We start from the raw sequence: 13,428 nt of genomic DNA on the forward strand, positions 1-13,428 counted from the left end.
GGAGGACTGCCGGGCATGAATGCTGGCGGGCCGCCGCCTCCGCCGCCGAACTTCGCGTTTCCGCCTGGTGGATTGCCTGGTGGGTTACCTGGGCTGCCGCAAGGTATGCCGCATCCTGGGCAGGGGAACACGCCACCGAATGGAGGGCCGGTTGGCGGGGCTGCGGCAGCAGCAGCAGCGGCCTTTGAAAGGAGGAGGATACCGCTTCCGAGTCAGCAGGATAGTTTGAAAGCGGAGATGCGGAAGGGGAATTATCGGAAGGCGAGGTAGAAACGCTATTCCTAGATTGTGACGAGGCGTGCGGTGGTGTTCCCCTGGTTGATGGAGATTCTTAGATTCAGGTATCTCAGCGTATTGAAGACTTGTATGATATGACTAGGAGCTTGGGAACCATGTATGCATGAGGTGGCGCTTTGGCGTTGCACTTGAGCCGTAGCGTAGCGGGAATACCTTATTTTGACTCTCCTTGCCAGCCTCAGACAGCGTCAAGGTTCCTGTTCATCCACATGTCGTTCATCATGCCTTGCATGATGAGCGATAATGATTCTGCATTAGATTCGATCGATGATACCGCTCAAGAATTGATTGATTCACAAACGAGATCACGATCTTGCACAAGACACCTCACGGGTTACGTCACGGAATCAAGTGATGGGATAGTACCATGCAAAAGCAACACTTTTCTATAGGTTTAGAAAGACTGACTAGCCCGACATCCACCCATCTGCGGACCATCATGTACGAGGAGTAGAGATACCACACGCCGTCAAGTCGATACACAATACGAAGATAAGCAAAGCAACAAGCAGACAAGGTCAAAGTGTCCTAGCCATCTGACAGGCTACACCAACGTCAGGGCTGCGGTGACAAGAGAATCACCATGAAGCGATTACTCAGAGTCCTCGTCTTCTTCCTCGTCGCTGTCGGCCTGGTCAAGCCACTCGATGAATTTCTCGGCCGAGCGACGGACCTGCTTGCTGGTCTTGATGTCGACGTACTTCTTGCTAGCCTTGGAGCCCCAAGCCTTGAACTGCTCCTCTTCGATGAGGTCGTTCTGGTAGTACTTGATGAGAATAGCAGAGACCTGAGGGATAAGCTCAGGATGGTCGATGCCGACGAAGCGCTCGGTTCCGCCCAAGAAAGCCTTCTCATGCTTCTCGGAGGTGATCATCTTCTTCAGCATGCCGGCGCGGCCATCAATCTGCTTGACGATATTCTTGTCGAAGATGGTCTGAGCGAGAACGGTAAGAGTGCGGTGCTTGCTCTCAATGCCGAGTTCCTTGGCCTTGACGTAGACCTCCACGCTATCGATCTTCTCGACGCTGCCCTTCTGAGCAGCAGTGTCAAGGATCCACTTGCCGAATTCGTCGTAGATCGAAGGACCTCCTTCGCCATCCTCAGCATCTTCGACGAACACGGCAGGGTTGATAGCAGCGCGCTTGAGGTCCTCCGGAAGGACCTCAGCACGGGACTTGACGGCATCGGCGGAGAAATCGGTGGCCCACTGAACCTCCTTCTCCTCTAGCACGTCGTCGATGTCCAAAGCGCCGTCTTCGATCTGGCGGGTGAGCTCATCATCACTGCCGGCTGCAATGCCGTAGTCGCCGTTCTCGTCGCCGTGGTCAGATGCACTGTCACCAGGGCTGGCGCCATTCTGAGACGCATCCTCATCGTCGTCGTCTCCCTTTCCAGCCGCTTTGCGGGCACGGCGCTCAGCCTTCTTGGTAGACTTGTCCTTCTTGCCTTTCTTCGGCTGGTTTTTGAGAATGAAGGAGGTCAGCTTCAAGCGCAAGTCGACCGTGGAGATCTGACCGCAGGCCTTGCAGTCCAGTGTGATGCCATCCTTTTTGACTTCCATAACAGTCTCAGGATTCTTGCACTTCTTGCAGAGGACAAACTTGGAAATGAAGCCATCCAGATAGTCCTGAAGTTTGCTAGCATCGTGGGCGCCATTGATGATCCAACGGTCGTCGGCTGGATTCGTATTCGTCTGAGCGCCCAGCTCGAAGCCGAAGTACTTGATGACATCTATGTTGGATTAGCTTAGTCGCAACAATGAGGGGCACGAGGCGGGTGGACTCACAGGCAGGAGGACGGTCGAGAGAGTTGGCAACGCTGGTCAGGTTGACGATGACAGTCTTGATGCCGTTACCCTTGCCTTCGATCTTAGACTGCAGCCGCTCCATCTTGTAGCGGTAGAAAGGGTCGGTAACATCGCGGCGAACGTTGATGGTGGCCATGGTTGCGGTGATGAGGGATTGTTGGTTGAGCTGAAATTTACTTCTGCGGTAGCGGGCGGACGGCTATAGGAACACTACGAGTGCTTATGAGGGCCGAAAGAGACATGCAGTAGATGCAGGCTCTAGGTGCGTGCGGGTTGATTTGTAGGACGCGTGGTCGTTCAACAGTGGGCTAGCCGTTGGTGCAGTGGTGAACACTGCTGGGTTTCCGCGTACTGCGAAATGATTGCAGCTCGGGGGGAGGGTCGAGTCGGAAAGCGTTCCTTTGGCGCGAATACATATGCCAGTTGACAAGGCGACACTGGAGGGCAGTGGGGTGGGTTTTGAGGTGTGAAGTGGCGGTTTGGCAGGAGGCCGCGGGCTTGCGACTCTGCAGTTGGCGTGGCGGGGTTTGCTGGTGAATCGAGGGTTTGCGCAGTGTGTCACTGGCAGCGTGTGAATTTTGAGCGTGCGGCTGTGGCTGTGTGGGGAGTGAAAGCGTGCGGCAGACGGCGGGTGGGCGTGTCGAAGAAGAGGAAGGTCGTCAGGCGGCGGTCCAGTTTTTATAAGACGCTCGCTCGCCGAGAAAAGGTAGGAGCGACGGTCCCGCGGTTCCCACCACCAGCACCACGCCAGCCATAATGCAATTTTACGTGCAGCCCCATCTGCACGTCATTCGCTCTAGAAACGCTTTTACGTCCGCATACGGCAGCCTGGCGACCCGGAGTAGGCGTCGCGGACTGCAGCACCGCGCTTTTGCTGCCTGCTGTGGCGCGGGAGTCGGCATCAAACAGTCATCACCAGGCGCGCAAAGGAGCTGTAATTTGGATCGTCTACGAGCTCACGTGACGCCCTCTGGACTGTAGAGTATAGGCATATTTGCGGTCTAGATAGTAGGCGACGTACACGTATCTGGCCTCTTTGCTCCTCGTACTGTACGATGCAAGTTTGGTACCCCCGATTTTTTCGGAGGACTACGTTACCCCACGGCGATATTGCGCCAGAGACCAGAGACCCTCGCAAATGGCAGTGCCATGCAGTCATGAGAACACAGTATGCGCTGCCGCAGGGTCCACTGCCATGACGGTCCTCTTACGGCTGCAGTTGCTCCCATGTGGTGCGTCGTGCATTCGAATCCCCCGCAGCCCTGAGCCTCAGCATTTCTAGCCGTCCGAACTTTTTGCGCCCGCCCAGGAGGAACAACATTCTAGCGCCTGTTAGCACTGCACTTCACTTCCGATCACCGCTTGTCCCCGTCCGGTCTTCGCAGCCTTGCAGAATCAGCCACGCGAACAGGCAATTGCAGACCAGCCGCCGCCGGTACCCCCCGTCACACGCATGCAAAACGCTCCGTACTCCAATCTGCCGGTCCGGGACGTTTCCGCCTATCTGCAAGGATGAAGGACCAAGTGGATTATTCCTTGTACCTCGTCACTGATTCCACAGAGGCTATTTTGGGCTCACGGGATCTTGTCCAGGTCGTTGAACAGGCTCTTCTTGGAGGTAATACTTCTTTCGTCTACGGCTGATCTATCGAGTCTCTGATACCGAGTATCAACTTGCAAGCCATGCCCCACTGTGGCTCCCGCTAATCGCTGTGGCAGGTGTGACCGTGGTACAATACAGAGACAAGACCAGTGACACAGGAGACCTGATCAAGACTGGAAAAGCGCTCCACGAAAAATGCAGAAAGCACAATGTGCCTCTGGTCATCAACGACCGAGTCGACGTTGCCCTCGCAGTAGGATGCGAAGGTGTCCACTTAGGTCAGGATGACATGAACGTCAGTGAAGCACGCAAACTGCTGGGTGACGATAAGATCATAGGGGCTACCGTGTCTTCTATAGAAGAAGCACGCATAGCTGTCGAGCGAGGTGCAGACTACCTGGGGATCGGCACGCTCTATGCTACTTCAACCAAGAAGAATACAAAAGATATCATTGGCATCAATGGTATCCGGAGGATTCTACGGTACCTTGATACGAAAGGTGGGGCATCCAAAAACGTCAAGACAGTCTGCATAGGCGGCGTCAACGCTCTCAACGTGCAAAGAGTTCATTACCAGCTCCACGCTCCCTCAGACGCAAAGACACCCAAGTCTATCGACGGTGTCGCCGTGGTATCCGCAATCATTGGCGCCGAAGACGTCGAGCAAGCAGCCGCCAACTTGAAGACCCTCCTCTCCACATCACCAAACTTCATCACCTTATCCTCCTCTTCATCCAACGATGACTGGACCTCCCTCGCCCACATCCAAACCACCGCCCTCGCTGCCACTAAGGCAGTCCACGCCAAATCTCCCCTCTCGCATAATATGACCAATCTCGTCGTCCAGAACTTTGCCGCCAACGTCGCCCTCGCGATCGGCGCCTCCCCCATCATGTCCAACAACGGTGCAGAAGCGCCCGATCTCGCAAAGCTCGGCGGCGGCCTCGTCATAAACATGGGCACCGCGACCCCCGACGCGCTCCTCAACCACCGCCTCGCCATCGCTGCGTACAACGCCACAGGTAGTCCCATCGTCCTCGACCCCGTGGGTGCAGGTGCTACTTCCGCACGGCGGGATGCCTTGGCGTATCTCCTGGCTTCAGGGTACTTCACGCTCATCAAGGGCAACGAGCGGGAGATCCTGGCCGTGGCGCAGGCCTCGGGGTTCACCGTGGTGTCGAAAGAGGCAAGCCAGCAGCGCGGCGTGGACAGCGGCGACGCAGTATATACCCTAGAACAGAGAGCGTACATCGTGAAGCGTATCGCCCTCCGCGAGCGCAATGTCGTCCTCATGACGGGCGCTACCGATGTCATCTCCGACGGCCACCGCACCTACGCCATCTCGAATGGGCACAAGTACCTGGGCCTGATTACAGGCAGCGGGTGTACGTTGGGTACTACTATCTCGGCGTACATGGCCGCATCCCCTGAGGACACATTCATGGCGGCTGTGGCGGGTATCTTGCACTATGAGATTGCGGCCGAGGATGCGGCCATGGGCGAGGATGTCCGAGGACCAGGAACGTTCATCCCGCACTTTATCGATGCGCTGTTTAAACGGAGGATGGATGTCGTGGAAGGGAAGAACTGCGAGCCGCCCGAGGGGCTAAAGATTCAGGTCATGAGCGATGTGCAGGATGCTAGTTTGCTAAAGGAATTGTGAACGATGATGTCCTAGCTTTAAACTTTGGATATCTATGGTATATATCCAATAAACGTTTACTCCCTGAAGGAAGTCGGGTGAGTGCTTGGTAGGCTTAATGCCCCGGAGGGTATTTATCCACAAGCTTGTAGTACAATTAAAACTTCTGCCAAATATAAATCATGGCATGGAGCCACCAAACGTTCGTTGCACCCGACGACCTACACAATGAACACAGATTGCATGATAGTCTCGTCAGAAGCAGGCGATCTGAGATGAGCGCATCACAAACAAGCTTGCTATAAGAGTTTCCACAACATGTAAATACAACACACACGAGGTTTGTCCACATATCGGACAACGCGACACAGTATCTACAGTACAATCCATAGTTCCATGCTAGAAAAATAACAGTTGAATCATTCCCAATGGTATCATATCCAGCCGAACCAGGCATGTGGAAACGCCTAATGCAGCCCAAGAACACTCGCCTCCAGAATGTGTCCAAACGCCTTCGTATGCCGTAGGATATGGCGATCGCAATGTGCAAACCATGCTTCGCAATAACGCCGAAAGAATCAAAAGGGTATCATAGGTATATGTAAAGTACACGGGAGGAAGATGACACCGCAACCTCGAATCTATGAAGGTGAAGAAGCAGTTTCTTCGGCAGGGGGCGAGGTGGCCGATCGAGCGGCGGCAAGGGCTTTGACGGCATTGTCAACTTCGTCACTTGCTATTTTCTGCCATTTGTCTCGAATACCCTGACTGGCTAGAGCATCCGTGCCAGCTTCGGCAACTCTGTCGTACAAGAGCCGCGAAATGTCTCGGTTTATGTCGGTATACTCCTCTTTGCTGACCTCTTTCCTCATATACATGGGTTTGAGGACGGCCGTGACCATCAATTGCAGCTCTCGCTTCGTTGAGTACGATAGCGAAGTTGAGCGGTTTGGAGACGAATCCTTGGATCGTGGTGGGCTAGTGAGGCCCGGAGAGTGTGGGCGTTGCGCAAGCTTCTTACGACCTGGACGTGCATCCTCATCTGCAGGCGAATACGGAGAATACGTTGGCGAAAGTTGCTGATCTCTTTGCGTGGGTGAGTCCGTCCTGTTGATGTTGAGTGGAGGTGGGGTTGACATGCCGGCGCGTGGAGTAGGATATATGGGCGAGAGGCCAGGCGATGAGTTCTGGGGCGAGCAAGCGCGCTCGACTATGATGCGCTTTGGTTGAGGTGCGGCAATCTCGCGGTCTTCGGCGAAGCGATCAACCTCTACCTCCTGAAGAAGCGACTGGAGGAACCCGGGTACGAGGGAGGAGTCGCCGTCACTGGTGGCGGCGGGTGGTGAGGCGTGCGATGCTACGGTGGGACGACGCGCAGCAGCAGCAGTAGATGACTCGGCCGTGTTGGCTGTGTTGATATTCAACCGGGTTCGAGGTCGCTTTAACTTGCGTTCCGGCTGTGGTTCCTGCGGTTCGGGTTCGGCGGGTGACGCAGTTACGGACTTGCGCTTTCGTCCACGCGTATTGCTGCTCACACTGGCAGGGCGAGGATGCTGGGCACCTTCTTCAGTGACTTGCTCGCGGGCTTTGTCAAAAGCGTTCCATGCTCTCAGCTCTTCTTGTGATTCAGGATCCTTAGGTGACTCGGGCGTCTGAGGTACTTCGCGATGAAGTGTGCGATTTGTGGGGCGCTGACGCAAGGTGGTGATAGTATCGGCAGCTGCACGGAGACGACTACCTGCACCCATCCGACGCGCCAGTTCGAAGCGTCGCTCCCATTCCTCATTTTCGCGACGCTGAATCTCTGAACGGGATTCGGACTGGTCATCATCTTCGAACGGGAACTCAATGTCGAAGTGAAGGCGATCCCATACGCTCTGCCAGACACCGACCCACTCGTCTGGAGCACGAGCGCGACGGCTGGTGCGGGTGGTGCGACTACGTGGATTGAGGTAAGCCGCTGGACCGCGCATTGTAGGGCGATGGCCAGCCGCTCGCAGCAGAGAAGGGTTCTCCATGCAGTGCTGGCAATACCACGGTCCGCGGCCTGGCATGTCGTCGAGACCAGCGCAGAATACATGACAATAGTTCCCGCAACTATGACACTCCATGAGTTGAGAAGAATCCCCAATGTCATCGCACACCATGCAACAAGTGTCGACATTCGCTTCCTCTCCGAAGAAGTAGTCGTCTTCTACGATCATGGTTGGGTCGATGTCGGCAACTTGTCGCTTATCTTGCACGCCATACGAAGATAGGATGGTTCCTGTATGTCGCAGTTAGTAAACATCATAACACGTCCAAAGCCTTCTACCAAACAAGGAGGGATACCTTAGAACATCCTGGCGCAAAGCCGGACGACTAGCGGTCTCTCGTTCTCGGTAGTTCCAAGCGATAATCGTTCGTAAGAGGGCTTGAAGCATAAAGCGATGGTTTCCGAGAAGGGTCACATACCTCCGATCCTGGCACTGAGCTCAACCATGTTGAAATTCGCTCGGCATATTGGGCAGCTGTTTGCGCGTTCTACCCATGGTTTCAAACACTCGTTGTGTAAGTTGTGACCGCATGGCAGGAGATGCGCGACCAACACGTCATCTTTAAGGGCATGTTCAGTGAGTGCTGAGACGACCCCTTCAAGTTTGACAGCATGACGCTGGTTATCGACACCATTAGCGCTATCTTGAACTAGCGCGGCGTCGGTGGCGGGAACTTGACTTTCGTCTTGGGGGACGAGTTCGCCGAGGCAGACTATACAAGTCTCGGCCATTGGTGCGGTGAAGCGTTGGTGAAGTGCAAGTGAAGTGACCGGTAGAGTTCATTAAGTAGAGGATGAACAAGAGACGGGCGGGGCTCAGCGTCCTTTTGAAGTATGGCCTAGCGCCTTGGCGGCTACCTAAGCAGGGGTTAGTGGTCCGAGCATGATGCACCCGAGTACGCCAGCACCTTGGGGTAGCGGCGGCGGCGCTTGCGACGAGTCGACACAGTTGACGAGGCCAGGGTCGCATTCAGGGCGACCTTGATGCCTATTCCGTAAGTACGATGAATTAGTGATATCTGGAAGGAAGGTCCTCTGTGTTCCAATGCAGGAGTCCCAGTTTCTGGGGCTTACCCATCCACGTGTCACCTAAACCACCCTGCTGAGCAGCCATATGACTTGTTCAGGTCACCATGTTGTCGCTAGGAATGCAAACGTTGTTTCAGAGACTCTCGTTTCCAATGTTACCGTTGCCAACAGGCTGGCTTAGCGGACCCCACTTGAAGGGCTCTCTCGTCGTTGCTTCAATCTTAACTGAGAACCAGTGCACCAATTCCTCGTCTAATGTTTCGGATGCGGAGAACCACAGGAGTGCAGTGCGAGGTGCTCAACATTAAGGTGATCTTGTTTATCCAGGACCATGTAGAAAGAGGCAGTCGGTCTCGACAGGATCGCATCAGCCGCAAAGAGCGGACAGAGGACGCGGGGTCGCGACCAGCTAAGTCGGCGCAAATTGCTCTTCAATCATGAGCGCCCCTGGCGGATCTCTCGCGTCGCACTGAATGCTGTCGCTTTGGCTCTCTAGCATAGGAAGGCATCCACCCGAAAATGTACTATGGAGATCTCTTTGGGAGCTCTCTCTTACCAGATCGTTCTCCGGTTTCCACGATGGAGCAAAACCAGTCCGGCTCGAAAAGAAGCTCGGATACTGACAGACACTTTTATTATATTCTAACGAACGTGTTCGCAGGAGCCGCAAGTAGCCGTGGTTTTGGACGTGAAGTGAGGACCGATGGAGGCTCTGGTCAACCTGGCTTCTCGCCCAGATAGCGCATCGCGATAAGCGCCGTATACGTTCTGCCGCTCGATGCGCAGAAGATGCTTCCAGTGCTTGCGAACGTTCTAGTTCCATTCTCAGAGATCGCGTGTGAGAGATCTTTAGAATCCCATATCATCTACGGGCGTCAGTGACAGGTTTCAATGAAGCCTTCATGTTGCCAGCCAGTCATCCTCTTTAGCTTGGCCGCCTCGGTCGCAGTGGCAGTAAGTGTCCCCTTAGTAAGAGACGGCGCATCGCATATTTGCGGCGTAGGCATCATAATTCCAAGGCGGACAGGCAGAGAAGAGCACGATGGCGGTGTGGAGGGTGAGAGTTGGTATTCCTCACAGCCCTGCCCTTGCGAACTCCAAGTGTGCCGAGCGCTAAGTTGGCCTAACCAAAAGCAGTAAGAGCTCGAAGATCACCTGCCTCTGCGCTTACACTTCGACTCTCGGAGAAAAAGTGAAGTTTTCTGGTAGCAATCTGTTCAGATTTTGATCGATATCTTTCAGTGGGTGCCTGTATTCGTCCGGTGTATACAGAGTCGGGTTAATGTGTACTCCGTCGCACAAGCTCCGTTCGGCGTGCCCGTCCTGCCTCGGCATGACGTCCTAATAGCACGGCCGCAGGGGCTTCAACGGGCAGTTGATAAGGCGCCTTCAGTCTTGCGCAATATACCATCATTCTCGAGTTTTTCGACATTATGGCTCAATCGCGTCAATATGAGCTGATCCTCTTCGGGGCGACTGGCTATACTGGGAAGCTCACCGCAGAGTGGATTAGCCAACATTTACCGACAGATTTGAAATGGGCAATAGCAGGGCGCAACGCAAAGAAGTTACAAAATGTCATTGATGAATTGCAAATTTTGAGTCCGGACCGCAAGCAGCCAGGTAAGCTTCCTTTGTAGCCTGAACACTACCATAGGTACGATGTTGGCGACGAGATTCTACGCACTGCGATAATAATCTCGCGACACTCCATGGAGTCCCCATACCTTCCGTGATCGACTCAATCTTGTGATAGTCACCTTCTAACAGGACCCAGACATCGAAACATGCGAGCTCAAAGAAGACCAGCTCACGGCCCTCGCACTCAAAACCCGCCTCATCATAACGACTGTTGGTCCCTTCATGTTCTATGGCGAACCCGTGCTGGCAGCCTGCGCGAAGACGGGAACCCACTATCTCGACTGTACTGGAGAGGTACCATGGATTCATTCCATGATACCCAAGTACCACGACCAAGCCAAGTCCACTGGCGCCATCATAATCCCCGAATGTGGCCTTGACTCTGTTCCTGCAGATATCCTAGCTTACGTGCTAACATCGCACGTACGCAAAACCCTCAACGCTGGAACCACGAACCTGAACATGAGCTTTTTCTCTGGAAAGTCGGGCTTCAGCGGAGGAACGACCCACACGATTCTGCAGCTGTTCGAGAAGTATGGCATGAAGGAGCTGGGTGATTCGATGAAGCCATGGTCTCTGTCGCCTGTGCAGCCTACGAAGCCCGCGAGGAGTCCGAAGGGTAACCTGCTCCACCGTCTATTCGGTGTGGTCAACATCCCCGAACTCGGTGGCATCCAAACGACCTGGCTCATGGCGAGTGTTGATAGATGCATCACGCACCGCTCTTGGGGTCTGTACGAATCGAGTGCTAAGTCAACATCCACCCCAAGCTTGTCATACGGGTCGCGCTTCAACTTCAATGAGTATATGCGTGCCAGGTCTCTCCTCCTTGGTTTGGCCGTCAATGTAGGCATGGCACTGTTCGGCCTAGCATTCGCTTTCCCACCGTCTCGTTGGATTCTTTCGCCTCTCGTTAAACGCTTTCTGCTGCCACAACCGGGCGAAGGACCTTCACGCGAGAGCATGAAGAATGATTTCATGAGCTACAAGGCGGTGGCGATTGCGGATACGGACAAGCAAGAGAGTGTTCTCGGAACATTGCACATCCCTCATGGTGGGTATGTTGCGACGGCGCAAACATTGAGTGCCGCTGCATGGGTCATTTTGCGTGGGAGGCTAGAGGATACCGAAGCTGGCAGGTTGGGTGGAGGGATCCTGACTCCAGCGACTCTCGGCCTGCCGTTGGTGGAGAAGCTGGATGAGTTCGGTATCAAGATTGAGGCCGGGGTCTGAAAGCTTCAAACGGACTAAAAAGAACCGAATCTTTGTCTTGGATTTCCTGATCGGGCTCAATAATTTTAGACGACCCTAGTTTGACTAGACATAGGGATACAAACCGATCTTTAGGCCATCAAGTGCAAAGTCCATCTGGTTGATACTGATGGCAAAGGTCCAAACTTGCACATGTTCACGAGTCGTACGACAAACATCACGTCCAAACGCACGATTTCCTCGCGGTTACAGATTCCAGTAACCTCGTCCATGGTCCGATGGTCATCGTTGGCTTATAGTTTTCCGGACCTTTAGAGCCGATTGACGGTTGTGACGGGCCCATACTCGGTTCCCTGTTTGATTGACGACAAGGTTGTTACGTTTTGTTTCGGGAAATCAGACCAACCCGTCCACCCATCAGAAAGCAGTAGTAGACTACCGCTTTTACCAATAAATCATCCCGCGTCATCTGAAGAGTCATCGCTATGGTAAAGATCGACTTACAACGTTAGACTTACAAGGTGTTCCCAGTGCGCCGCATACCGTGCAGCATCATTTGCGCCTATAGCAATTTCTCCGCATTAAACATACAATTTGCCAAGACGTTCCTTCTTCGCGAACTGGCCGTTCCAAGAGGCGCTACAATTCGAGCGAAACACCCATGGGAAACAAAATCTATCGAGCCAAGAACAGGATGCGGAGACCTCATCCCTAATCTCGCGGACGCCAAGTACTTTCGCTCTATTCGAACGTGTTTGCCGCTTTATGCTATCCTTCAAATACCATAGGCTTTTCTGCCTATAGACCTTACCTATCCTTCACTCATTCGTTCACTTTCTCCAATTCGCAGGCGCATCTATTTACTTCTGATCCATAGATAGTGCTGGCACGTCACTCTTTCGCGATGAAGACTTTTGCCCTTTCCACCCTTCTCGCAACCGGCGCCCTCGCCGCCACCATCCCCAGCACCGCTGCTCCAATCTGCAAATTCAAGCGTGATCTCACGGCCACCCCCGTTGAGAGCCGCGACCTCGGCCAGACGACATGGAACCCGCCTTCCAACCTCGTGACCCCGCTTAAAGAAGTCTGGGATCACGAGATCGCCACCTACAGTGATGCGCTCGGCTTCAAGAATTATGGCTACGATCAAGTCATGGCCGGCAAGGGTAAGATCAACTACTGCGTTCGCTGGGACTCGAGCAAGTCTGTGCCGGCGGAACAGCGTACGCAAATTGAGACTGCGGTTCGCAAGCAGTTCAACAAGTGGATTGCCGTGCTCGCTGGGTTTGAAGATTTCCCGTATGAGACGGTTGATGTGAACGTTGTAGGCTGGGCTGTTCGCGACAAGAACCTGCTTCAGGGTGATACGTCGGGCATCCAGGTGTACACCGATAAGGATGCAGATGGTATCCCACAATGCGCCGAGGACTGCGGTCGTTTCTTCCACCAGGATGGTGATTACAGCAAGTGCGCTGCAGGCACTGACCGCCACTATGGTAAGCACTATCCTGAATTCCTCCTTGCATACAGAAGCAAATGTGCTAACCCACGCGACAGACCAATCCCTCTGGCTCACCGACGGCTTCGAGGGTGGCGCAGGAGGCGACTGGGGCCAGCGCGTCGGCAGCGACTACTTCCTCGAAGCCCTGAGTAGCGAGAACATCCACATTGTGCTGCACGAGATGGGTCACACCTTTGCGCTCGACGACTTCTATGACTGGACTCCCACTGGCATCACGAACTTCATCATGCTGGCTGGCTCTGCAACTGAGATTACCGAGTTCGATGCTTGGATGGCGAGGGATTGGTGGAGGAACTTGAAGTCCAGATACGGATTGTAAATAGTACGGGATGCTGGTGTCGACGAGATGTGGTAGCATGGAAAGGAGGGCCTTCATTCTTGTATAAATTCTTCCATTTTCGTAAATATTATTCTGCATTTTTATTGCATCACCTTACTCTCAGCCTCTACCTTATAATCCACGGTGTTAGCTCCTGTCTATCAACATCTCAGAGTTTTGATCATCTCACTATAGTACCTGGTTAGATGCTGTGGAAGTAGTACTGTGGCGGCTTCTGCCAGCATCTGCAAGTTTGCGGAGAAGTTGGAGGGAGATAGTGAAGCGGATGGCAGGGAAGCCGATTGGATGTAGTGACCTGGA

At 53.9% G+C, this 13,428-nt stretch overlaps 5 protein-coding genes across 5 annotated transcripts; 3 read left to right on the plus strand and 2 right to left on the minus strand.

Moving 5' to 3' along the window:
- Nucleotides 1-889: 889 nt before the first annotated feature.
- TIF5 (eukaryotic translation initiation factor 5) lies at nucleotides 890-2,240 on the minus strand (the record flags this gene model as incomplete). Its single annotated transcript, XM_056212516.1, has 2 exons — nucleotides 890-2,028; nucleotides 2,084-2,240. The coding sequence occupies 2 exons, from the start codon at nucleotides 2,238-2,240 to the stop codon at nucleotides 890-892; spliced, it is 1,296 nt and encodes a 431-aa protein (XP_056072824.1).
- A 1,376-nt stretch (nucleotides 2,241-3,616) lies between these two features.
- Nucleotides 3,617-5,370, plus strand: THI6 (thiamine biosynthetic bifunctional enzyme; the record flags this gene model as incomplete). Its single annotated transcript, XM_056212517.1, has 2 exons — nucleotides 3,617-3,722; nucleotides 3,824-5,370. 2 exons carry the CDS (start codon nucleotides 3,617-3,619, stop codon nucleotides 5,368-5,370), a joined length of 1,653 nt encoding a protein of 550 aa, XP_056072825.1.
- A 620-nt stretch (nucleotides 5,371-5,990) lies between these two features.
- N0V89_003720 (uncharacterized protein) lies at nucleotides 5,991-8,116 on the minus strand (the record flags this gene model as incomplete). Its single annotated transcript, XM_056212518.1, has 2 exons — nucleotides 5,991-7,615; nucleotides 7,804-8,116. 2 exons carry the CDS (start codon nucleotides 8,114-8,116, stop codon nucleotides 5,991-5,993), a joined length of 1,938 nt encoding a protein of 645 aa, XP_056072826.1.
- Nucleotides 8,117-9,846: 1,730 nt separating this feature from the next.
- Nucleotides 9,847-11,287, plus strand: N0V89_003721 (uncharacterized protein; the record flags this gene model as incomplete). Its single annotated transcript, XM_056212519.1, has 2 exons — nucleotides 9,847-10,036; nucleotides 10,191-11,287. 2 exons carry the CDS (start codon nucleotides 9,847-9,849, stop codon nucleotides 11,285-11,287), a joined length of 1,287 nt encoding a protein of 428 aa, XP_056072827.1.
- Nucleotides 11,288-12,170: 883 nt separating this feature from the next.
- Nucleotides 12,171-13,107, plus strand: N0V89_003722 (uncharacterized protein; the record flags this gene model as incomplete). The annotated part of the gene is made up of 2 exons (XM_056212520.1): nucleotides 12,171-12,762; nucleotides 12,824-13,107. The coding sequence occupies 2 exons, from the start codon at nucleotides 12,171-12,173 to the stop codon at nucleotides 13,105-13,107; spliced, it is 876 nt and encodes a 291-aa protein (XP_056072828.1).
- Between the last annotated feature and the right edge of the window lie 321 nt (nucleotides 13,108-13,428).

The sequence above is a fragment of the Didymosphaeria variabile genome, assembly GCF_027946475.1.
Source record: "Didymosphaeria variabile strain IMI 356815 chromosome Unknown scaffold_3, whole genome shotgun sequence".
NCBI lineage: Eukaryota > Fungi > Ascomycota > Dothideomycetes > Pleosporales > Didymosphaeriaceae > Didymosphaeria > Didymosphaeria variabile.